This window comes from Dendronephthya gigantea, unplaced genomic scaffold (assembly GCF_004324835.1).
Source record: "Dendronephthya gigantea isolate DGI-Jeju-01 unplaced genomic scaffold, DenGig_1.0 000028F, whole genome shotgun sequence".
Taxonomy (NCBI): Eukaryota; Metazoa; Cnidaria; class Anthozoa; order Malacalcyonacea; family Nephtheidae; genus Dendronephthya; species Dendronephthya gigantea.
Window position 1 is genome coordinate 795,891 of NW_021163038.1, and position 25,074 is coordinate 820,964.

General features: G+C 38.5%; 4 protein-coding genes across 8 annotated transcripts; 1 reads left to right on the forward strand and 3 right to left on the reverse strand.

Moving 5' to 3' along the window:
• Positions 1–897: 897 nt before the first annotated feature.
• Positions 898–9,837, reverse strand: LOC114523688 (mitochondrial sodium/calcium exchanger protein-like). Of its 4 annotated transcripts, XM_028544694.1 has the most exons (19): positions 9,508–9,837; positions 9,324–9,388; positions 8,419–8,547; positions 8,259–8,322; positions 7,796–7,855; positions 6,663–6,897; positions 5,669–5,818; positions 5,421–5,473; positions 5,255–5,312; positions 5,026–5,134; positions 4,066–4,338; positions 3,680–3,826; positions 3,474–3,613; positions 2,926–3,058; positions 2,697–2,818; positions 2,156–2,233; positions 1,922–2,078; positions 1,733–1,797; positions 898–1,232 (listed from the first exon to the last, which is right to left on the reverse strand). In XM_028544694.1, exons 6-19 carry the CDS (start codon positions 6,885–6,887, stop codon positions 1,047–1,049), a joined length of 1,896 nt encoding a protein of 631 aa, XP_028400495.1. In that variant the 5' UTR covers positions 6,888–6,897; positions 7,796–7,855; positions 8,259–8,322; positions 8,419–8,547; positions 9,324–9,388; positions 9,508–9,837; the 3' UTR covers positions 898–1,046. The 4 variants fall into 4 exon arrangements, with proteins under 4 accessions (XP_028400495.1, XP_028400496.1, XP_028400494.1 ...); XM_028544695.1 differs by having other exon boundaries at positions 8,259–8,547; positions 9,608–9,837; XM_028544693.1 differs by having other exon boundaries at positions 8,259–8,547.
• Positions 7,862–10,666, forward strand: LOC114523689 (uncharacterized protein C22orf15-like). The gene is made up of 5 exons (XM_028544697.1): positions 7,862–8,080; positions 9,109–9,195; positions 9,336–9,452; positions 9,780–9,851; positions 10,262–10,666. The coding sequence occupies exons 1-5, from the start codon at positions 8,053–8,055 to the stop codon at positions 10,507–10,509; spliced, it is 552 nt and encodes a 183-aa protein (XP_028400498.1). The 5' UTR covers positions 7,862–8,052; the 3' UTR covers positions 10,510–10,666.
• Positions 10,667–10,749: 83 nt separating this feature from the next.
• On the reverse strand, positions 10,750–17,930 carry LOC114523730 (eukaryotic translation initiation factor 4E transporter-like). 2 transcript variants are annotated; one of them, XM_028544747.1, is made up of 18 exons: positions 17,640–17,930; positions 17,309–17,415; positions 17,158–17,234; positions 16,737–16,826; positions 16,508–16,664; positions 16,203–16,305; positions 15,936–16,049; positions 15,821–15,859; positions 15,616–15,728; positions 15,340–15,487; positions 14,795–14,971; positions 14,472–14,635; positions 14,051–14,255; positions 13,662–13,848; positions 13,365–13,458; positions 13,198–13,272; positions 11,987–12,839; positions 10,750–11,877 (listed from the first exon to the last, which is right to left on the reverse strand). In XM_028544747.1, exons 1-18 carry the CDS (start codon positions 17,707–17,709, stop codon positions 11,744–11,746), a joined length of 2,907 nt encoding a protein of 968 aa, XP_028400548.1. In that variant the 5' UTR covers positions 17,710–17,930; the 3' UTR covers positions 10,750–11,743. The 2 variants fall into 2 exon arrangements, with proteins under 2 accessions (XP_028400548.1, XP_028400549.1); XM_028544748.1 differs by having other exon boundaries at positions 16,236–16,305; positions 17,640–17,928.
• Positions 17,931–18,560: 630 nt separating this feature from the next.
• Positions 18,561–24,372, reverse strand: LOC114523705 (serine/threonine-protein kinase NLK-like). Its single transcript, XM_028544715.1, has 13 exons — positions 24,033–24,372; positions 23,798–23,927; positions 23,627–23,682; positions 22,181–22,287; positions 21,861–21,946; positions 21,715–21,777; positions 21,525–21,588; positions 20,730–20,920; positions 20,574–20,660; positions 20,315–20,438; positions 19,927–20,001; positions 19,728–19,818; positions 18,561–19,545 (listed from the first exon to the last, which is right to left on the reverse strand). The coding sequence occupies exons 1-13, from the start codon at positions 24,194–24,196 to the stop codon at positions 19,494–19,496; spliced, it is 1,290 nt and encodes a 429-aa protein (XP_028400516.1). The 5' UTR covers positions 24,197–24,372; the 3' UTR covers positions 18,561–19,493.
• Between the last annotated feature and the right edge of the window lie 702 nt (positions 24,373–25,074).

Below are 25,074 nucleotides of genomic sequence, written 5' to 3' on the forward strand. Positions count from 1 at the left end.
CCTTAAGGTTGATGAAAACGCTGATCTAATAAAATAAATGTTTGATGTTTATGAATAATATCTGGTATTGTTTCATTCAGAGACTCAGCTATGCAGAGACTGGGGAGAGTATTCAGGGTTAAGTAAGGTGGTTTTTAGTCGATATAAATTTTCTTTTCGAACCATATCCGTTCCATATATGTTTAATAACAGTATTTTTTTGTATGTAAAAGAAAAAAAATGGAAAGCACGCCAAAAAAAAAAATTTGGAAAGAACGTAAAAACACCCAAAAGAGATCATCCAGCCTATGCCACAATCTAACCTGGTTATACAACCGGCTGCAATATACAGCATAGTTACAACTACGAAAGGTGCAAGGACAGTTGCTATAGGAAGAACTCCCCCCCATAACTCACATCTTAACGGCCGTCTAAGGGGGAGATGCACTACGGCCCCCAGACCATGATGTATGTGCACCTAACCGTTACGTCTCAGTGAGAAACAGAGTATGCATCGCCACAAGCCTAGCGTCATAGACGAATCAGCTACAGTGGCTAGCCCTGAGAGCGATGATAAATTTAACGTATTTAAGCTTTTCCTGGTCTCGGGGGGTGGCCCCTAACAAGCATATGCATAGAAAACGACTAATAAGGCACACGCTGGGAAATGTCAAGATTTAAACGCCTAAACGTTTTTTAAGTGTTTTAGAGAGAAATTTTGAAATTTTCGCCATTTTCCGGCGGACTCGTCCATGGTCGAATTCGCCATTCTCCGGCAGGCTCAACCATGGTCATTTTTCGCCATTTTCCGTTCCGGAATGATACGTTACGAGATGACGGAGCAAACAATGAACATCTTTAGGTCTATAGTTGATACAAAAATAAAATTTAATTTTATTAAATTACTATAGAATATTTTCCCCTATTATAAAAAGATCTATCTTGTGTTTGTACAAATGATTTACGTATGATGTCGTATTCAAAACAGTGATCTCAAACTGAAGGTTCTTCATCTTATGAACTCTGACATGGTCAGCCCGATAAGTTAGCATAAAAATAATTGGAGTCTACGAAAATAAGACGCCGGTTTCATTTAAAATCGTTACGACCAGGAAGGCGATGTACAATAAGATAAGATAAACGCCATAGATTTTAGGAATCCGAAAACCAACGAGTGGAACAATGATTGCTGAGGATGCCAAACTGGCCGCTAAAAATGCAGTCGAAATGAAGTCTTGATTTCCCGTGTTTAACTGAAACAAGAAAGAAGAGGTTTTATATTGATTAGTACACTACTGCATGAACTAAACTACTGACCTAGAACAAGATTGGATATATAGCTCTATGTCCATCTCATGCAGTCCAGTTCCAAGCTGTTCTTCCTAAAGGTCCAGTAAGGATCATCTTTTTTTGATCCAGTGTTACTACAGGAGGAAACCTAAACTAAACTAACTTTATTCATACTGGATAGTTCTATCAGTTCTAAAGTGTTCTTCCTGGAGATCCAGTAAGGATCATCTCTTATTGATCCAGTGTAACTACAGGAGGAAACCTAAACTAAACTAACTTTATTTATACTGGATAGTTCTATCAGTTCTAAACTGTTCTTCCTGGAGGTCCAGTAAGGATCATCTCTTATTGATCCAGTGTTACTACAGAAGCCAGTAAAAAATCTAAACTTTTTTTAGTAAAATGATGCTGTAAGCATCTCTATATCCTACAGCTAAGGATTCTTGATACCATCCTAACGAACCTTTAACGTCCCGTTACTTCTGGAAGTCGCGATTGTACAGGATAGCCCAACTCCTAATAATAAATCTAAAACATTTTGTTAAGGTTTGAAAACCCTTCAAAGTCTATCAAATACCACGAAAAAGATGATTGACTGGCATTATTTTCAGCATGATTGCATGTGCCGTTTCATCGACCGTGAAAAGGATACTTAGCAAAGGACCACCAAAACAAGCTGCTATTGCCATCTGAGGGTAGCCTTGCTTTGCTACAGCCAGATTAGCAATAAAATCTGCTATACTGTTTCCCCAAGCCAGCAGAGTCACGCCCAATATTCCGTTGCTGAGTTTGAACACGACGCCAAACATCTATAAATGTTAAAAGGCTCGAGGTGTCAGCTCGAGGATCGTGTTCACGTTATGCAAGATCTTCGTTATCAACTCACCCTCAACAAATTAACAATTTCATTTGCGGTTGAATAAATCCAAATGACGGACGCGATGAAACCCATGAATGAAAATAACTTTATTTGAAAGAGAAATAAACACACATTTGTGAGAATTGAGGGGTCAAATTGATGCAAATATCTGGGGCCGGTTGTATGAAAGCCGGATAGCGCTATCCACCGGATAGTGATTTTTTCAATCGCTTTAAAATCGCCTGTTGTTGGGTATAACTTTGATTAAATCTAAGTATTCCTAAATTCAGGATCCTCTTTAACAAAAGTTGGCTTCAAAGCTGAAGTTTTATAGCTATTCAAGCATTTTTAGAAGGGTTGAAAAAATCACTATCCGGTGGATAGCGCTATCCGGCTTTCATACAACCGGCCCCTGCATGCTAGTACAACGGGTAGCGATCGTTCATTCTAAACTCTAAAGGACTCGCAAGAGCAACGTTAACCAATATCTGTTTGGGTAAACAGTAGATAGCAGGCAAGGAAAAACTGGATAATTTCTGATAATATTTTTAAAAGGCTTTTAGAGTACCTTATGATAAGTTGGTGGGCGATCTTTTGATGACGTGATTGCCACGGTAACGGCCAGTATCACGCCAACAATAGCCATTAGAGCAGCCAGTGGAAATTTCCCTCCTAACATAATAAATCCACCTGAAAATAGTGAAAAACTACTGAATGTGCTGCGTGCAATCGATTTACTGTGAACCAGATGACTGGGGTGCAAAGTCAGTGTTCATCCAGCTTGAATGTAACTCTACCTTTCGTGGCAAAGACGCAGAACAACGGCATAAATAGACATTGTAGAATTTGCAGCCATTTATTCCAGTTGTGCTTTTCCGCGCTCAGTTCAACGACAGGAATTGTGAGATTCAAACACAAGTTTATTGGAATCTGAAAACAGAAATCAAGGAAGTCGAAAGAGTAAGGTAAAGTATGGCACTGTCACTGTGTTTGCAACCGCGTAAAACCCTTTCGGCAGATGTGCTCCTTGACCTCCTCAGAAGTTCAGACAGACTAAATATCTAAAATATACAAAAAATACTTCTCGATGTTTCGACTTGAGATTATGATGTCTCCAGGTGAGAGTATAGGAGTAAATATACATGGAAGATTAGCCCCCGGGTAACTCATGCAGTCACTAGGCGAAGGTCTGTTGCTCAAATCGACAGTAAAGCAGTTGTTACACCACATTAATTGAAAGGACGTTTTAAATGACCGAACTTCCTTGATTCTCCCTGCTCAACGTATGGCAGACTTTAAACAGTTAAACTGGAGGCTAGGAATTTAGACCACAAGGGTAACTTACTTTAATTATGGTATACATCTTTCTTAATAAACCAGAATCGATGAAATCGGAATTTGAAAATGACAAAAGCTCTTTAAGAAAACCTTTATCTTGGCCGCTCGTTAAACCTGGTGTATTGGCTAGCAAAGGTGTTGTTATGTCTGAAAAAAAGGTTTAGTATAAATTTATCGCCATGGTTAAAGAACTCAAGTTTACAAGACCCTCACCTGGATCTGATCTTTGCGGATTAAACCTCCAACTACTAGATCTACTGGTATCTGTGATGACTGGAATTGATTTTTCGAAATCTTCCTCGCTACGTCCAGACGAGCCTTGACATACTGCCCCGTTCTGATAACTGGATTCAAAATCCTCTGAAAACAGAAATATATTCTCTATTAGTCCCAAGCATAAGTGTAGTGTCGCAGCTCCTCGCAAGAATGATTTTCATTGGCTGAACTTAACAATACATTTCTGTTTCAACCAATGGCACAGCTCGTTCTTTAGAAAGCATAGAAAAGCATTATCCAATTGGACGAAAGCTTCCGAGAGCTGCGACATGTCCCGGGAAGCATAAAATACAGCGCGTACTGATCGCAGTACTTTTTTTTACCTTGGATGGTTCTTCGTTGCGCCCGCATTCTTCGCTTGTACCGCTGATAGATCACACGACCGATAATCACAACGAGAACGTAGACTATGTAAAGGACGATGAAACCGATCGCTTGAGGGAAATCAATTTTCTTTCTATAAACTATAATTAAAGTCCAAGCTAACGCGCCAAGATAGAAGACGACGTCTCTAAGATATGGTCTCTGGTTCAGATCGTACGTGACTGATAATGAAACTACTCCAACAACGATAGTCGTTACAAACATTCCAGCACCTGGAAATTAAATCACGGGTATAATACATGCTTAATCCATCATCAACCACCGCAATCCATCGTCACCAACCACCACAATCCATTATCACCCACCACCACAATCCATCATCATTTACCAACCACCACAATCCATCATCGTCAACTACCACAATCCATCACCAATCACCACAATCCATTATCGTCAACTACCACAATCCATCACCAATCACCACAATCCATCATCGCCAACCACCACAATCCATCGTCACCCACAACCACAATCCATCGTCACCAACCACCACAATCCCTCATCACCAATCATCACAATCCATCATCGCCAACCACCACAATCCATCGTCACCCACAACCACAATCCATCGTCACCAACCACCACAATCCCTCATCACCAATCACCACAATCCATCATCACCAACCACCACAATCCATCGTCACCCACAACCACAATCCATCGTCACCAACCACCACAATCCCTCATCACCAATCATCACAATCCATCATCACCAACCTTCACAATCCATCGTCACCCACCTCCACAATCCATCGTCACCATTTACCACAATCCATCATCACCAATCATCACAATCCATCATCACCAACCACCACAATCCATCACCAACCACCACAATCCCTCATCACCAATCATCACAATCCATCATCCTCAACCACGACAATAAAATATTTACTCGCCAATTAATGCGCTGAGTGCCAAATCTCCAGTCCCGTTGGAATTGACGAAAGCAGCCACTGCACTGAAAATATCTGGAGCACCATTTCCATACGCGAGAAATGTGACGCCCTGAAGTATCATCATTAAGGGTGAAATAAATGAAGTAGAGAAAATTCATGAAGTGAACTGAGGAGGACATTCACGACCCAGATTATGAAGATATTTAGGTAACTTGGATTTAAAGGATACTGCCACATTGGGACTAAGATTTAAAGCATTAGAAATCACGGTCAATGCTGGACAGAAGCTATAGAAATAATTAGGGAAAAACTCATAAAGCTATGCAGCCGTTGGTGGGCCATATGGGTTGGGCGGTGCTGGTTATATTAGTAGGGAAATCAAATTCTGTACATACTAATCATCAGCTGTGATTCCAACAAAAATGAAGAGAAATATCAACCATAAAATCTAAGAACGAAAGAACTTTTTGAGTAAACAAGATAGTTGATATGACACCGTATAAGCATCTTAATTTTGGCTTTACAATTTTACGCTTTTGACTCGAGTATACCATATTCCGGTATATTCGAATACCGTATTTCGACCATATTTCGGTATTATCGACCATGGTCGAGTTAGTTTTGAAACGTTTTTCAAACCCACCATTAAGACGAAAGCTAAAGCCTCGGTTCTTGATAAAGTACAATACGGAAACTGTATGTACTGGATGAAACCATCTTGAATTTGACAGTCTTCTGTTGTCTTCACAAACGCACAGAGGTAGGAAGAGTTCACGCTATGGAGATGCACACACTACGAGAAATGAATCATGATGTATCATATAACAGAAATTTCTACGACAAATAAGCACCTGAAAGGTTTGCAAACACTAACCAGGAGATTAAACAGACAGGACGCATATATATGTGGCAATATAGTTAATATAGTTAATGACAGACATAGTACAGTTGACAATGGGTAGATTAGAAAATTTGGACCCGTTTCCATGCAACCGAAGAAATTTGGAACGGGCTTAGAATTTGTATCTGACAGTCTTCCATAAATTTATACGTAAACCAGGAACTGGAAGAATATTGGACCCCTCTGACAGAAAGAACTATTGTGTAAACACTGGGGAAATGGCACAGGGAAGGTTCCGTGGAAACAGGTGGGAAAGAACGAATTCTAGCCTGTCCCAAATTCGTCCGGTCCCGTGAAAACGTAGCTCTGATGAGAGTCTAGCACCTTTTCAGTTCATGTAATTGGGAAAGATCAGAAATTGAAGCGAAATACGGGTTTCCCTAATTTCTTTGTTCCTATTCATTGTAAGTTGAGCTGCAGTGAGTGACGTTACGTCGGCGATTACAAATTCAAAAAAATATATAGCGTAGAAATACGTCTGAACTATAACCTTCTCTTGTACTTGAGGTTGGTTTTAACAAACGATTGTCATTTGTTCATGTCAAGAACGAAAGCCAAGCTAAAACTAAAATGAACCTTGAATCTTTTATAGAACGACACGCTACGTTAAAATCTATATTCAACTCATTATTATGCATGCAATGTCATACCTAAGGCATTTTAGCTTGGCTTAATACGACGGTATCCACAATATCACCCTGTATCTTGAGAGCCAGTGAGGTGATTTTGAACTTACCTTGGTATCGCTGTGTTTGTCTTCCAAGAGGTGTCGGTTTAAATGGCCATTCCTCGCAGAGACGTCTGAACTGCTCAATTTCATTGCATTTCTACCGTATATATTTGTCTTAAAATGACATACGCACAATAGAAACGCGAATCCTGCAACAGAAACCAGTATTCTTCTTCCCCAACTGGTAGTATTTCTGCATTCGACTTCATTGTAACATCCTGTGCAGGCCATGTGATGTTTACTGCAAAAATATCAAGGCATGAAGATCGCTTCACGTCTTTATCACTTTAACTACAACCGGCGTAAACAAATACCAGGCGGATATTGCTTCTAGAACTAGTAATTTGAGATAAACCAGTCATTCATGCCGATCGTGAAACTTAGCAAGTCGACGCGATGCTTCAATATGACAACCCAATGAAAGTTGGGTATTTGTAGGAACAAAATTGAAAGGAAAATTGAGTAAAACAATAATATAAAGCATGTATGACTATGCAAATCATTAATGTAATAATATTAATAGGGCATAATTTAAAAAAAAAATTATTTCCCAATAAATTATTGTGTAAAAACTGATTGTTTTGCAACATTTTCGGTTAGATCAATCAGAATTTGTTTCAACTTGATTACACATTTCAAGTTTTTCAATGAAAAGGAAAGTGCAACAGGAAAGCACGAAATAATAGCCTATAAATTATATATTGATTAAGGAAGTGGGCAACGACAGTCACCGTGGGATATTTCATAGGAAATAGCTACGTGGTTTAATAACTCGACACGGGGAAGCATTGCATATAGCATGGTACTTCTTCTTTAAACGATCGTGACGAAGCGAATATAGAATTTCTGAAGACTGAAATTATTATGAATGGGCATCGAATTTCTCGTCACAGATGATCTACCTAATCAAACCACGCGTCTGCTGCAAACTTTCCTTTCAACATAACGAAAATGCGATTGATTTTGTTTCAATTCTTTTCTGTTCAATGCTGCACAATTAGAATATTCGAACATTGTTCTAATATAATTAGAATATGAACTCATTCCTCTAATAATATGGAAACAACCTCCAGAATCAAGACATATATTGCCCTTTTTTTCGCAAAGCTATAATAAAGCCCATCCGCATGGATTCATACCTTAATCTTTACGAAAATAATCTTTACGACAATACCTGAAATACTTCAGGATTACGATGTCTAAGAAATGGAAAATTGATGGTTTATTGGTATGTCAAAAAGTAATTTATTGCGTCCGCGCTAATGATCTTTATTATAATGCCGTAAACGTATATTGTTTGAAACATTAAGCATTGCAGTTGAATTACTGGAGGTTTCAGCTACGAGGCATCGGAGAGGAATCTCTTTAAAGTTGAATAACAAGTTCGAGTGATAGGATGTCTTTCATTACGATCAGATTTGGAGGTAATTTTTTAATATTGTTGGTTTTGGTCATACAACTTTGAAAGAGCCGGGCACATGTTTCGATATTCTAAATTTGGGTCTGTTTACATGACCTCGCGCACAGGGTAATTGTCTTGGAGAGGCTGATCCTCTACGAAAACCAAATAAGCACATGCTATTATGGGAATGACTACACCACCTCAATCTTCCTGCTTCCTGTTAAAACATCAATCTTCCTGCTACATTCAATCCCGAACCGGTAACTGAAGTAATGCAATAAGTCTTTCATTAATCTTCTATTTGTAAAACTTCACCCAAATCAGCTGCTATAAGTACGCATAGAAAAATGAAAATCCTACCTGCAATTTATTAGCCAAATGCATTTGAATGGAAAAGAAAAGTATATCGGTGTTTCTTTGAACTTTCTCGGAGGCCACGTTGTGTCGTGGTTTGTTTAGGCTTGGCATGTGCTCTTTCTATATCGCACGCTAAAATATTTGAGATCGAAAATGTGAATTGTCATATTTATTTGTATTCATTTCATTTGAGAGACGGCTGCATAATTTGGGACGCTCATTAGAGTATCATTAAAACATCGTAAATGAAAAATGCGTTCCGACGAACCAAAAGAGTATCTATTTTATTGCACGTGTTTTGAAGAAATTGAGCGCATGGAAAGCATGCTCTCATTCAAGAACATGTACTACCTCTGCATGATCTAACCATGTTTAACTCAGCAGTGAGTTCTGAACATCAGATCGTTCAAAAGTACTACGTCAACATGATCTAAGCATCCATAGTAATCTATATACTTTCACATTTGTGACTGCCAAACATCTTTATACAACAATCATGCTCTGTTTAATTTGAGCGCATGGAAAGCATGCTCTCATTCAAGAACATGTAACTACCTTTGCATGATCTAACCGTGCTTAACTCAGCAGTGAGTTCTGAACATCAAATCGTTCAAAAGTACAACGTCAACATGATCTAAGCATCCATAGTAATCTATATATACTTTCACATTTGTGACTGCCAAACATCTTTAGACAACAATCATGCTCTGTTTAACCTGAACTGTTCAGTGGTTAACCTCCTGGACAACATAAGAAAAAGAAGCAATTGTGACAGAGAAGGTAAAGGAGCGAACTTCGATGGAACTGTCTAGTGTCTATACATTATAAATAAACAAGCTAGTTCATATTTCCTGCTGTGAAGGTATAACAGACCACTACAAACTATTATATGCAACAAAAATACTTACGAATCGTTTCAGCTGCGATTGATTTGACGGATGAAGAAGGGAATGTTCAAAGGCTTGCTGAAAAACTGAACGAAAATGCGATTACGATTTTACGACAGCGAGGCGAATACGTTCTCTTACGAGTGGAAAGTAGGTGGTAGGTGCATGTATTGACTGAATAAGATAAAAAATATGAATTTCATACAAAACAAGGAAACTCCTTCAGGAAAGATAGCTTCCGTCGGTTCCGTGTGCCAAACTTGGAATGGACAGCCTGTTTTCCCACAAATATCTTCATCAGTTACCTGACGACCTGTAAACATATCATCTCTCCGGAAGCCAATTATTCCCAAAACAACACTTCCCAGTTCTGCTAGTGAAATAATTTTAAACCGCAAACCTGCTGTTAATATTAAATATTCTATTGGACACTGATCCCAGAGTAATTGAAATAACAAAATCCTAAAACTTTTCCAGAGTGTCAGGACAAACCAGATGTATATTTGTCTCTTCTTAACGGCTTAGAATACAGTAATCCAGTTCTTTTTGGTAAGAATAACTTACACTATTATCATTATCACAATCATTATCAATTTATCATCACCGATATCATAATTACTAGTTATCATAATTGTCATTATAATTATTTTTACCAACTTGATTCCATATACCATAATTATCAAAATAATCACCATCTTGGTATTATTATCATCAAATGTTAATCATAATCACTATACCATCATCATAAGGATCACCATGATAATCATTATCATCATCATAATCACCACCACATCTTTATCATGATCACCATTTGATCCATGATAACCACCATCAATGACTACACGATGATAGATATCATAGAATACATCACCATATGTTCACCATTGTAAACCATATATGCACCACAGTCCTCACGAAGCAGCCGCAATCCTGAACACCCACAACGTCTTCCTTCTTAGAGAAACTTCAAAATACGTCCAAACCAGAAGGCGAGCAACCAAAACAAAACATAAGAAAGAAATCTCCATGGGACAGAGCGGGAGTGAGAAAGTTGGCAAGCAGAGCGAGAGAAATATCAAATACAAGCCCAGTTAAAACAGATTTATCTCACAGAGACAACACTCCGAAGACTGATGATAAAATATCACTTCATAGCGGCGAAAAACGAACCGCAAAGCAGAGAAAACCGGCCTTGAAAACTTTATAAAATATCCTCAGTAAGGTTCACACGATCCAATTTTGTTGGATTCAATTTACTTCTAACGTATGGAATGTAGTCTGTTATTGATAAAGCAGTACTGCATTAGCTTTAGTGGATTTGCTGCCTCTATACATTGCAAGTCAACAGACACTAAAACATCCCTTAGAAGGTAATTAGACCCGACAAAATTGGTTTGTGTAAACAGACGTTTAAATTATCTTAGAATTGAATAAAACACAAACGATCATCTTGGTTCAGCTTTTATTTATTCAGAGCAAATCTGGAACGAACGACAAATGAGATGGACGCACCACGGCTACAAATATTTACAAAGTTTTTACTTTTCTTACAAAAGGACGTTATGTAATGACTGACCAGAAGCTAAAAGAGAACCCAACCATAATTAAAGCCGTTTTTCATTATCGTGTAACTCATCGTATTCTCTGCCGGTTGTTCAACGCTTCATTGAAAAAAAACACATCAAAATGGGTTAAGATGATGGATCGGAGAAGATCGGAGAGCGTCGTACGATGAATTACGATAGTGAAAACCCGGATTTAACGTATATCATCAGAATCTAGAGTTCACGTTGAATTCCAAGGCAGAGCTAAGACATGCACATCATAAGAATACAATTTACCGTTTGTTAATTACATATTTTACGTTTACACAATTTTTTTTACGAATGAAAATGAATCTGAACTCGCAAATAACACATTGCTGGCATAATTTACGATACAAATATACGAGATGATACTTCGGGGGGTAAAACAACTAAAAACAGACAGTCGTATGAAACGAAACGAACAGAATGCAAAACTTGTTCACATGATACGTTACAAAGAACACGAACAAACAAAGACAAATTTGAACGATACGAAAAGATTTTGAACAGAACTAAACGAATCATACTAAAACAACACGAATACTTTAAAATTTACTTAAACGATTCAAGAACGGTATAAAACACGACAAAAAATGACAAGGACACGAATTGTACACAGAGACAACGAAACGATATGAGAGCAACACGCTCAGAACAACACGATACATAAACTACAAAACACGAACTTCCCAGTCACGCTGAATTTATGACATAAACTTTCTGATAACAAGACGGGGGGTGGTAAATTTCATGAACAGGACACGGGGGGGAGGGCAAGAAACAAAACACGAGAGCGTGGGGTACACACAAAACACACAAAGTTAACACACTAAGAGCAATGGCGCTTTCTGAGACCTAAACACAAGTATGTCGCTCTAGTTCTTCCACTGACAAGACTTTGGCTCCGCGACCAGGAGTCTGGGACTGGGACTGACTGAGAACAGCGTCACTAAACCACTTCGAGAGACCATCACGGTCCTTATTCGAGTCTAGATCAATGAAGAGGAAATTTCGTATGTTAAGAGGAAGCACCAAGAACATGGCGTCGTTTTATACGGTTAACTCTGAGAGAGTCAATGAAAAATGAAGGTAACTCACCAGAATGATGTACAACATGGTGTTGCCGTTGTAATGCAGGGGGTAGATTGGGACGTGGTGTGGTATGAGGGAACATTCGTGGATTCACTTGAGGCATTATCCCATGAAATCCCCCAGCCGCTCTCTGCTGATTCAACATCATAGCGGCGGCTGCAGCAGCTTGAGCCTGTGATAGTACAGGTGGGCGGTTTACCACCGCAGTTGCCGCGGCAACAGCAGCCGCTCGCGCCATCTGGTATTGTTGATTACGTAATGCTAACGCTAACGCTGTCGGGTGAACGTTCATTGCTCTAGCCGTGTTCATATTGAAGGGATTGGGGACCATTCCTGGTCTGGGCACCATATTTGGAGGAACCGGCCGGAACGGCATCTGACCCTGGGGAAAACGTCGCATGTTTGTCCGCTGTTCAAACTGTTTTCTAACACTGCGGCCTCGTAAGCGATGACTGTCATCAATACCAGCGGTTTTCGGTAAGGGACGAATTCCAAAATCACTTTGTGGATTGGAGTTCGCACTCGTCACTAACGGCGACTGGGGAAGTGGCAGGCTGTGTGGGGTTAACAATGGCTTAGGGAGGTTCTGCGGGGATGACTTGGGTGTATCGTGGAGCATAGGGGACTGGGGTAAGGGTAGGCTGTGCGGAGTCATACTCGGGGAGCCGGGTAACGGAAGACGGTGAGGGGTCAATAACTCCGGTCGGGGTAAGGCCTCGCTTGTGGTCTTAGGTGAAGTGAACTCTCTGGGTGACATGAGGGTAGGAGAGGATTTTGGTGATGTTTGATTTTGTGAAATCACCGCTGAGTTTGTAGCTGGACGAGAGATGTGTTCGTGTTCCTTTTCATCCGATGATTTCTTTCAAGATTAAATAATTAAACATTAAAAACCCGAATAGCTTCAGCGACAAACAAAATTTTCGACAAACTACGAAACGACTTTTTCTGGGCATCAACAATGCAATGCGTTGGGAAACAATTTAAAAGATTCATTTTTTAAAGAACATTTCATTGTAATGTTCCGAATGACCTGCGCAGTGCTTACTATATGATGAACCTTCCGGTCCTTGCCGCAAACGACGAGGAAACATTAAAATAGGATTCGTGAACTCTTAAAGTGGAAGTCAAATCCGTTCTGCGCATAATGTTCAAAATGTAAACAAACCGTTTGTTTACATACGGACTTGACTTCCACTTTAAAGAAATATCTTGCATACCTGGTCATGTTTGTCGCAGTGATATTTGCGTAAGACTGACGTTGGTACGAACGCTTGCGAGATGGCTGGATAGTTCTGCAAGAAAATCGCAGGTATTTTAGAGAAATGACAGACACAAATGAAGAAAAGGCATAGACGACGAGGAGACAGATTATTACCACACTTACTGTGTTTGGTTTTACTCCGGATTGACAGCTGCTCGGAACTTTAGCATTAAGAGATGAACTACCAACCGTTGCTGCTTCAGACATATTTGGGTATCTAAACGAATTGATGCAGAGATTAGGGCCAAGCATGGCAAATGTGTTTGGCAGAGTCAAACTGGAGGCATTCTTCTCACATGTGACTGAGGTGATATTATAATCAAACAACTGCATATTACAGGAATCAAACCTCAGTCACAGAGATGAAAGACACGTGTACCAACAATATTAAATCATGAAAGATCATTTTTAGTTGCATACCTGGATTGGAATCCTTTCTTCTTTGCCGGCAAATGCTTATTAATATTCGCTACTGCTCCAGTGAACTCAAATAGATCAGGCGGCGCCGTGTTCTCCATATTGAATACGGGGGGAGGTCCGTAAATTTCTTCTGGGGTGAGAGGTCTTGCAAGAGCGCCAGGGGCTCGAATGTCTCCAGCAGGGGAAGCTAAAAGACAGAGTACGATATGAACTTCCAACTAGAATATCTTTAATTCAAAAATTTCCCGCTAAACTTAGCCAGGTCTTTATCCTGGTCTCCAGTCTTCCATCTTCGAGCCAATCAGAATGCCCTCTTTTGGTCGATTAACCAATCAGAATGCCCTCTTTTGGTCGATTGACCAATCAGAAAGACTTATTCTCAAGCATACCTGCTCGCATTACATCGTAGGAGGACACCAAGCGAGGTTCCGCATGAGCGTGGTTCACGAAGCCAACAGGAGACTGGGTCCGTCTGATGACCTCTTGGAGTAACTGGAGTGGAGACGGCGATCGACTGCGATCCACTGGCGTCATTCTGTTTTTGTCTTTTGCAGAGGGAGGTCTGGGGAGAAGATGAGGAGGTATGTCTGGAATCTTGAGACGAGAAAAAGTTATCAGTTTAAACACGTTGGAAGCAGTGCAGCGTTTCGTAAACATGTGGTGCTTTGACAGACAGCTTTTGCGCAGTTTTTTTAAACCAACATCCTATGTAGCAAGTATTTTGTTAAAGAAATTACACAAAACACTTTATCAACCGATGGATGGATTATTCAGTGGTAAAGGAGCAATAAAAGGCATCCATTTACTCACCGTTGGCGTCGGTTTCTCCGGAAGATTACCAGAAGCTTTCATGGTCTCAACCAACTTTAGGAATACTTGTGATCCCTCTTTTTCCTCACTTTCATGTCTCTTCTCTTCATCTACATCATTTGATATCCCTCCTTTCCCCTCGAGATCCTCCAACGTCACCGCACCTAGTATGAAAAAAATAATGGTACGGAGAAATCCAGGACCCCATCTACCAGTCAATTGAAATCAGACAAAAAATTCAGTAATTTGCTCAGTATGTTTTCAGTAGCAGGTTCCGAGTCTGCCAACGGAGACAAACTCCTTCATGAACTTATTTTTTATACCTTTCACTGTCTTGTGAGGTATTACAGAATCCAGCAATGGTTGAACATCTACGTCGTTATCTTGTATGATGTTGAGAGAGTCTTCTTGTTCGCACGTTTCTGATGCTGGTACGATTGGAGCAAACATGAACTCTTGTTCTGGCGTTGGTGTTCGCACAGGAGAACTGAGAGTCAAGCCTGAATGAAAATTGATACTTTAGCATAAAACCATGTGACAAAAATTCACTTTTAAAATACATTCTGTAATCCCCTAAATTGTCAGGAATAATGTCAAAACTAAAACAAGGAGCTCCACATTAAACTTGGTGGTACATTTTATATGCTGAAGTGTCAAAGGTTAAATCTTTTCCTTCCTCTGTTAGTCCACCAGGAAGATAAACCTGTGGTTCTGTTTCTTCTGCTGTTTGTGATGTTTTGTAAGTAAATATACAACCTACAGTCTGATGAATAATGCTATCCAAATGGCATACAAAGCGCTCCAGAGATCAGTGTTAAAAGCACTGCTCTTTGGAGGAGGTCTAAGTTCAGAAACCAGGGTGGGTTACCTGCAATTTCCGCCAGTTCATCAGCGATGGATGACCTTCTGCTGTTGCTACGACTCCCACTAAGGCTTGCATTGAGGCTGTTGCTACGACTGCGTCTTTCATTTGCAAACCATTGGGTAAATCTACTGCTTGTTCCTTGGTTTTCATACTACGGTTGATAAAAGACAATCACTGCTTGTTATATTATCATCATCACTATAATCTGTTCATGATCAATAGAATTGATCACCCTCTTCACCCATAACAACTTTTATCAAATAATTCATAGACACATACCATGCCTGTTATGGGAAGGGCATTCTCCGCCATATCAAAAAACTCGTTGATATCAAACTTTCTGCTATCATCTGATGCTTCCTCAGGAGTTTTCCGTTTCTGTTCATCTGAAACTAGAATAAATACAACTTTAACATTGACCAACACTGATGCAAACTTATAAATCTCTCAGTATTTTAAAAGCAAAATTTTTTTCTTGACATACTTTCTGCAGCATCTTTTCTGAATTTCTTACGTTTGTTACCTATAAAAAAGGAAAATATATGAATACATTTCATGAGATCTTAAAAATATAATTCTCTAATTAATGATTAATGTACCTTTTTCCAGATCATCAAATCCCCTTAGTTCAATGGTATCTCGTTGGCTCGATGGTCCATGTGTGAACCATTCAGGTTTTGATTCAAGGCTGCCAGCTCTCCTTCGACCTTTGCCTACAATTTAAAGACAAAACCATTCAACTTTTACATTTTAAACCACAAGAGAAAATGCAGCTTGTATATGATCTTTTTTGATGATGGTATTAAGAAAACAACTATGTCTAGCAGATAATTCCATACAGACAGACTTATTCCATCCAAACTAACCCTGCATTGGTAATCTGAAATTGTTGCAATTACCAGAAGTATTGTTTCTCTCATTCTTGGAATTTCTTTCAAACCTTCGATCAATGTCACCATTAGGGGACATCTAGAACAAATTGTTTTCAACATTAAGTTTCCTTGTTACAAAAATTACTCACAATACGCAAGACCAAACTATACATCATACTTATTCTAAACAATGAGATTGTGGAATGTTCTTCGAAATTACTTGTCTAGCCATTGTATCAAGCTAAGGAAAGATTGCCAAGGAAAGATTGCCAAGGAAAGATTACCAAAGAAAGTCTCACCCTGCCTCTCCCACGCCCTTTCTCCCTTGTGGGTGCATCCCATCCTCTTCCCAGTCTCCCACTCAACTTATTTCTTGCGTCTCCGCCATCTTGAACATTGACTTGACAGCCGCGAACAAAGCTGCGACCTTGAGGGCTTAATACAATACCATCAAGTCTACACAATGAAAGTAGCATTAGTTGATTGGTAACCATCCTTTGACCAAAGCCTTTGCAATAGTCAACTTACAGGTATTTTTTTTTGTTATCAATTGGAGAAGCACTCCGATTTTCACTTTCTGAAGAGTAATACCACAATTCGGGATCCCATATGCCCTCTCTACATAAAGTGAAATGTATGTTGAGAGAATATAACAAACAAATGATTTTGAATGAACGTACAGTTGTTAATTTGCATTTCAACAAAGCATGTGCCATGTGAAAGAATAAGGTTAAAATATAGATGAAAAAACTATTCTTTAATCGAAATTGAAACAGAAGTATGTAAGAGGCTTGTCAATGATTGCTAAGCATACAATAATAATTGCCAAGCATACAATAATAATTGCCTAGACGTTTAGAAAAGTTTAGAGAAACGAATGAAGCGTGCCTTGGGGGCAAAAAAGGTCTGTATTAAACTTCACATAAATCTTCTACGCGATATTTTTTACCTGTTGCAATATTTATCAGAAAGAGCTGCAGGGCGGATATTGCTCAGCCAAGCATCCTTCAAGGTCATAAATTTCTCCTATGAAAACAAAAATTACATTGAAACAACAAGGCATTGAAAAAATAGTGAACATCGTGCAAAGCTTTTCGTACTTTTGTGTAGCTCAGTGCGTTTACACGTGGAGAAACGTCAGGGGGAACATCATCGCTTTGTTTCGTTTCGTTTTCTTTATTTTCATTATCGTTTACCGTCTTGATATCTGCAGAAAGGTACAAAAACCATCACGATATTGTTGCTTCTCTGTTATTTGCAAGCAAACTGACCACAAAGTAAAACAGGGCTAGTTCAATAAAAAACCCACCATTTAAACAAAATATAACTTTGTTAGTTGACTATCGAGGAATACGACAAACAATAAGTTGTATAAACATTCTATAAACATTCACAAGAATCATCAAAGGTCGCAAAAAATATAATCCTAACCTGTTATTGTTGTCTGTAAATTTGCTACTGCCTCGAGTGGGGGTTGATGGTTCTCAACGGCAATGCTCATATTTCGAGAGTCCTTTGCGGAAATGTTGATGTTTTCGTCGACAAACAAACAACGGGACTATGGAAGTCTATCTTTTATGTCCGATGTTGACGTTCTGCAAGGATTTGTCGAGTATCTTGGGTTTTAGGCCAGTTCATTCGTCTTGTCAATGCGAACCCGGGAAGTCATTTTGCGCGACGGTCTTTAATTTTTGAACACGAGCATGCGCAGTGTTATTAGTACTCATGTTAGTTCCGGTCACTCGTGCGTGATTGAAGAGTGAGGTGGTCTCGTTCGTTCCTGACCATCCCCGACAGGCTGACAATTTTCATTGATTTCTTGCGGTGTATGTTAAAATATCGCCCATGGCCACGTTTCAATGTCCTGCGTGCGCGCGATACAGGGCGTAACCGGTTGTGGTTGATATTTGATAAAACGAAGCGTGAATTGTTAGCTTGCCAAGTGTTTCACGTCGCTAAATGCGCTGTTTTTCAAAGCATACAGTTTCCACCTGTTAAAGGTCATCTCTTATTGATCTTATTGTTAAAGGTCATCTCTTATTGCTAACCACCCGCAATCTTTTTCTACCCCGAAGGATAGGTAAACTGTTCTTCCTAGAGGTCCAGTAAGGATCATCTTATTGATCCAGTGTTACTACAGGAGGAAACCTAAACTAAACTCAGTGCTAAACTGTCCTCTCCAGGTACTAGAGGCCGAATAAGGATTATAATCAGCGCTACTACAGGAGGAAAACTAGTTTTTACCCCATTGAAATAGTCTCATTTTCAATCAATGTTCCACCCGGAGGTTATTTAACGCGAGAAGAAAATAAAGCAACATTTCAATAATTTACAATATTCCTTTAATTTGAGAGAAAACAAAAATTTTCCATTTTTTCCTGGTTTTTAAAAATGATAATCCATAGTCAAAAATAAATAAATAAATAGACCAGGAAACTACAGCTAGCCGAATAATTATTTCCATAAAATTTTCTTCTTTGCAAAATACAAATCCATTAAATTATTAATCACATTAAGTACTGTACAAGCAGAGTCAATTTTGCTAGATTCACTTTACTTCACGAAGAAAGATTCAGAGATGTTTTTCAAAATTACAAGACAGCACTTTGAACTACATCTTCAACTGAATTTTATCCCCACACTCTTTAACCGTAAGACTGCATGCTAGTTCGATAGAAACCACATTTTTCATTTGTTTTTCTTCCAAACTGAAAGTAGACTAGCAACCGTAGCAAAAGTTGTGGAACCATAAAAATATGACACTGCTATAGACGATAAAATTCTTGAGTAGAGCGAGATGAAACGATAGTAAAAAGATGAATTGGTTTTCAAACTATGATTGGTTATATACACGATTTCTCCACGGTGTATGTGTGCATTTGTTTCATGTTTGATAAAATTTGACTGCTACTTCAAGGTAGATGTGATAAATCTCGGTGAATTTGGAAGAGTTGGAGAGAATTTCATTTTGAAACATTGACAAATATCTTTGGAAACTTAAGGAAGCACAGTTTCTTGATTTAAATTGATGAACACAAGAATGCCGTGCTCTATTTTCACTGAAACTACATGTTCCATAGTTTCAGCAACCACAACACCCGAATACCAGATCATTTCAATTCAAGTCATGGATGGAAGCATTTAAACAACATCCATAACTTCTTTCTCCTTGTCTGGCCTGGTCTGGGAGCAGTCTTGTCTGGATGACAGATAACAATATCTTTGATGTGCGGGATTACCCGGGTGTCTAAAGTTGTGTGTGTGGAGTCCAGTTCAATAACAGCCTTACCACATTTGAGGAGAGTCTGATGTCTCTGGTTGTGATGCAACAGTTGACCTAAACAGATAACCAAGATATTTATTTAAAATGTCTCCTTTTGACAATTAGAAGACAGTGTTTATTGGTGCAGTGATGGACTTCTCATACAGGGGGAATTCAAAATCCTGAGTAAAATCCCTGTACAAGAAAGGTGATATCCTATGGATGGCAAACCGGAACTATTTCACATGATATCCCACCTTTTAAAGCTTTTAAATGCAGGAGAATTCATGTTGATGCAGAGTGGAACTTGGTGTTTCTGTCTTTCCCTCATGAACTGGTAGATTTTTTCTGAAACACAGAACAACAACATTATCAAAAGCAAGCAAAATTTTAAATTCCCAATTTGATATTCTCAACAGTGAAATTGGAGGTAACAAAAATAGCATCAAGACAAACCTCTGACTTGTGGCACAGTATAGAGACCATTTTCATAGCTATCATCAAATGGTTGACAAGCACTAGGGTCAAGTTCTGCAAAACAAAAAAATTGCTTACATTATGTGTACTTGTATACATCACATACTTTCACCTCTGTTACCCTGTCTACAGCACACAAGAGTTAGCAGCTGGGCTAAAGGTTGCTGTTGTGCCTCTCAGAAAACATGTTAACAATGCCAAAGAATAGTTATTCAAGTCATGAAACGCAATAAGATTTACCCAAACACAGCAGGTTTTTAGCTGAGCTAGCAGGCAAGAATAACCTTCAGTTCAGCTGAAACTCTTGTGTGCTCTGTTTTATATAAAAAAAATAAATTGGCTATGATAAACAAGTCGATTTTCACACCTGAAGAGTAATGCCTCCCAGAGACATTATTGAAACAACAGCTGCACATGCAGGAATGATATCTCAGCCTGCCATCTTCAAGGTACGGATGTGAAAGTGCATCGCTGCAGCTGATCCTCTTTGTCTGAAATACAATGGTATTTAGCAACCAAAATATTGTGATCATGTCACAATAGTTATAACAATTAATGAAATAATTCAAGTTTTAAAAATGTTTTCAATTTGTTTACATTTTTTTTTCAATTTAAAGCACACTCACCGGATTAAACACAAGCATTCGACATAAGAGATGAATAGATTCATGTGTGGCCAAGTGTGATAGATTATACAATGAGGGAAGATTGTGCTGAAATACCATAGCAATGCTTTAGAATCACCATGTGAAAGAAACACAACATAATATTAGCAGACTTACTGGTTTATGATGTTTAGACAGGAGATATGTGATGGCCCCACTGCTTGCTTTGGCATCATTCAGATCCTGAATACTCGGGGTTCCTAGCAAACTGACTATTTTGTTCAACTGTTGAACAGGACTTGCAGATTGAAAAAGAATCTTGCGGCTCATCAACTCAGCAAAAATACATCCGACAGACCAAATATCAACTGAAAGAAATCAAAGGACAAAATATATAACACATATATGGACATGAATACAGGTTAATATCAAATATGGACATTGGTCAATACAATTTAATATTAATCGATTTTAACACCTCAAGTGTTTTCTCACACCACTTAAAAAAGTTCTTAGAAATCAATCATGCATTTAAAATTTAATTGTTATGGATATCATTAATTAAATAACAAAGCATGGATAAAGCACGTTTACAGATATAGACTAGGTGCACATTGTAACATTTTAAAGTGTTTTCACATTCGTTTTCATGCCAAAATGGTTTTAAGCATTGTTAATTAACAATAGAAGCTAAAGCTAATTTAACATATTCAGCATATTTTCCTTTGGATTGTATAGACAGAGCATCAAAGCAATAAAATAAACAAAAAACAATTTTGAAACCATTCAAAAATGATACTTGTGTGCACATATCTATAACCAGGACTCTTGTTTAGAGAAACTTTAGTTCAAAGATTATAGATAATATTAGGGTACTTAGTGTGGATGTGATAAAAACTAAAACAAGAGCTTATTTCCGGTTGATTCTAGTCCGGTAAAAATTAGTGATTCAAACTCAAGATCCAAATATACCTGCAGAGGAATAATGATTGGCACCAGCAAGTAGTTCTGGGGCACGGTAATATTGAGTTACCACCTGAGGAGCAATAAATATGTATTGAATTTAAGGTTAAAAACATAGACTAAAAGTCATAAATGAGAGCAGACTTGTTTTTCAAATTTAAATAGCTTGAAATTTCCGAAATAGTTAAAAGTATTTTACCTCCTGTGTCATCATGACACTCTCATCTGGTTCCTCGATTCTTGCCAAACCAAAATCACATATCTGAAGAATTTCACAATTAATAAGCCTGATTTTGGAAATACATAAGTTTTCTAAAAGCAGACAGGAAGAGGAAACAGACATACCTTCAACAGACAGTTACTATTGACTAATAAATTTCCTGGTTTGATATCTCTGTGTAATATACCAGCTGAATGTAGATATTTTAAACCTGAAAAACAAATTATTTAGTTTGTTTTGATGTCATTTTAGACAATGCACTTATTTAATTAACAAGCAGAGATCATTATGGACTAAATATAAAAAAATTGATAATTTAAGCCTTCTAATTAACTTAAGAAGTGGTCACCATAGCTAGCGTTGCTTCTGAGACAGATGCTCTGACACAGTTGAAAGAATATTTCACCCTTATTCAAAGACAACTATCTGTTAGCTTAAATCTTACCTCTTAAAATTTGATAAAGAAAAACTTTGACATGGTCCATGCTTAATGGTTGTGGAGATACAATGATTTTATGTAAATCAGATTGCATTAGTTCAGTGACAATATATCTTTCACGCAAGTTAAGGAAGGACACTCATATAAAATGATTAAAATCATTTCCAGATATTAAGTATACAGGAAAAGAGGGCAATACATATAGATATGACCTGTGTGAAACAGGTATTGTGGGACTTTAGGGCCCATGCATCTGTACAAATATCACATATTGACCATGTACTAATTGATACACTTTATATAGAGCTCTATTGTCTAACAGACAGTGGTTAACCAACAGTCAATTAATGTGAATTCCTTCACTTCATCTAAATTCTTGCTTTTTAGAGGCAAAGATATGGAATTGGAAGAAATGGGTTTAACAGAAGCCAACTTCAACCACTGTATTCAACTAACTGAATTGCAATTCACAAATACAGCATATTGCGCAAACTGCTCATTAGTGCAAGGCAGATTCCCAACAAGAGAGTTTACGGACAAATTCCAGTTGTTGAAATAATTTGCAGCTTTATGGCTGGTAACGGATTAGTTTGTATTGCATTGTGCTGCAGTTGTACTTTAAAACATTGCAACAGTCTTACAGAAGGTCCAATATAATACCACACTAGAATCATCATGACCTTGCAATTGACCTTAATACATAAACCGACTTAATATTTTATTCATTTCACTGGGAGAAGAGGAAAAAGTTTAGCCAACAACCGACAGTTATAATACTTGAAAGATAATCCTTGGTACAGGTGTTTAAATAAAACACATTACAGGATAATATAACCTGAAAACAGACTAGCTGTCTATATTCATTAGGCAAGCTGCCAAGCTGGTTTAGACTGTAGCTAGTAGGCCTTCAATTCTTTCAAGGTTGACCTGTCACAAAGGTAATCACGCATATATCAGCCATATTTCATGCAAAACATTGCCAAGAAATGAAATTAATACTTTGAATCGCTGTAGTCTTTTGGCAGCCTGTTTCAAAGATCAACCTTTACAGCAGACATTTCCGGACGGCGAGGGCTAATTTCACAGCGGACATGCATGTTATTACAATATTTTTAATACATATTCTGCACGAACGACGAGTATATTCTTGTCTTTATGTAAAGATTAATTTTATTCCCTCGAAGGAAAGCCTGTAAACAAAGCCTCTTTGGCATATTTTTTAGGTCAAGTTCACGCACAGAGAGATTTATTCAAAGAATATAAGTAAACGCGCAAATATTATGAGTCGTCTAAAGCATATAGACACACGAAATTTGATAGCTTCTATGTTCATAAGCTCTCGAAAATGAATTTGGCTTGTTCGGGTCAAACATTTATTAAAGGAAGTTCGTGGGATTTGCCTGTTCGAGGGAAAGAAGGACATACCGATATTAAAAACGTTTTTAAGGATACATTTCTTGAAAATGATCGATTGGTCCAGGGTGAACTATGTCTTGAATTGATAGGACCTGAAACATGAACGAGAAACACTTGTTGCACATATACGCATAAATACATAACGTTCAAACAAGCCCCTCCCGCAAGCCAACCATTCACGGACAAAATTGCTTCAAAATATCTTACGTTATCGTGATTGAAACAACACAGCATCTTCAGTTCACGATAGGCTCTCTTTGCCGATGTTATATTCTTAAAAATATTCGGCATTTTCTTCAAAGCCACTCGCTTGCCGGTTCGTGGATCCGTGACAGACCTGACAATGTATGAAGTAGCAACATATTAGCGTGAGTGGGTTTTGAAAATGTTTCAGCGCTCCGTAGACAAAGATCTGCATTGGAATACGGAGTTGAACGCTTACCAAACAACTCCAAAAGCTCCATAGCCGATCGGTCTGTCAGGTGATGTGTTTTCGGCCGGTGGACAGGCATGCCGACTCGTGTGAAAGTCACTAGCAAACATGGCTATACTCGAGGAGCTAGCCACGTCTGCTGAGGTGTAAGCACGACTTTTGCACACTGCCATAGCGTTTTTAAACGCGATCTGTAGCTCCCAAACACGCACACATCCTCCAGTTTACGTTTACTGTCTCCAGGCCATCGATCGTATTGCCTAAAGCTAGTAAAAACACGCCAGCTGAACAGCTATAAAGGCCCTACCTCCATCGAATGAAACGCTGAGTTGTTTGGTAACCTTTGGAACGCTTTGCCACATGATAAGAGAACGCTATGCCTCGCGCTGCATTGTGGGGTAGTCTTCCGGCCACGCGATTGGTCGAGACCGACACGAATTGTTGCGAATACCGATTCGAATTCCTCACATGCTTCGAATTATTTCAATTTCACCTCCAAATTTCGAGCATATTATTTTCGATTTGGCCACAAAGCTCGAGAACAGATGGAAAAGATTATGAAAACACTGGAACGTGTTTGGCATATCTTAAAATCCGAATCTGGGCAGACACTTTTTGCCCGGCTGATTCATAATCGCGCGAAATAGGATTCGCGATGTTGCGTTTTTTCATTATCTACTTTTAATTTATCGTGCTTGACTGCAAAAACGTATAAATGCTTTCGAGTTCCTTAGAGCTGAAAAGGAAGTAAATATTTTGCATTATATAAGCCTTTGAGCGTTTTCATATTCAAAGGAACATTTGACTTTTATTCCTTCAAAAACACATAACATAATCGCGTGAAAAAACTGCTTAATTGTCAGTTCCGTTGCGTAACAGATATTCGAGCACGAATATGCTGTTAAAGATGGATTGCGTGTCGAGACAGGGAAATTGCGTGTCGTTGACGAAATAAACGGGGTTTAACGCGCATGATCGTGACATCTCTTACAAAATAGGAAGTTAACTTTGTTTCCGCGTATCTTAAACTCAAAACACGGTTCAAAATCGC

What these genes read in the sequence shown, in the direction of transcription:
- LOC114523730 (XM_028544747.1), bottom strand. Translation starts at nt 17,709, where the DNA reads ATGAGCATTGCCGTTGAGAACCATCAACCCCCACTCGAGGCAGTAGCA. An exon ending in GATAACAAAAAAAAATACCT is followed by an intron (nt 16,665 to 16,736) that starts GTAAGTTGACTA and finishes TTCATTGTGTAG; the next exon opens with ACTTGATGGTATTGTATTAA. An exon ending in AAGAAAGGATTCCAATCCAG is followed by an intron (nt 13,459 to 13,661) that starts GTATGCAACTAA and finishes CAATTCGTTTAG; the next exon opens with ATACCCAAATATGTCTGAAG.
- LOC114523688 (XM_028544695.1), bottom strand. Translation starts at nt 6,887, where the DNA reads ATGGCCTGCACAGGATGTTACAATGAAGTCGAATGCAGAAATACTACC. An exon ending in GCAACGAAGAACCATCCAAG is followed by an intron (nt 3,827 to 4,065) that starts GTAAAAAAAAGT and finishes TTCTGTTTTCAG; the next exon opens with AGGATTTTGAATCCAGTTAT. An exon ending in TTTTGGTGGTCCTTTGCTAA is followed by an intron (nt 1,798 to 1,921) that starts GTATCCTTTTCA and finishes AAAATGTTTTAG; the next exon opens with ATTTATTATTAGGAGTTGGG.
- LOC114523705 (XM_028544715.1), bottom strand. Translation starts at nt 24,196, where the DNA reads ATGGCAGTGTGCAAAAGTCGTGCTTACACCTCAGCAGACGTGGCTAGC. An exon ending in GGAGCTTTTGGAGTTGTTTG is followed by an intron (nt 23,928 to 24,032) that starts GTAAGCGTTCAA and finishes ATACATTGTCAG; the next exon opens with GTCTGTCACGGATCCACGAA. An exon ending in TACTGTGCCACAAGTCAGAG is followed by an intron (nt 19,819 to 19,926) that starts GTTTGTCTTGAT and finishes TCTGTGTTTCAG; the next exon opens with AAAAAATCTACCAGTTCATG.
- LOC114523689 (XM_028544697.1), top strand. Translation starts at nt 8,053, where the DNA reads ATGTCTTTCATTACGATCAGATTTGGAG. An exon ending in CATTACGATCAGATTTGGAG is followed by an intron (nt 8,081 to 9,108) that starts GTAATTTTTTAA and finishes AAACATCTTTAG; the next exon opens with ACAACAATCATGCTCTGTTT. An exon ending in AAGCAATTGTGACAGAGAAG is followed by an intron (nt 9,196 to 9,335) that starts GTAAAGGAGCGA and finishes GAATCGTTTCAG; the next exon opens with CTGCGATTGATTTGACGGAT.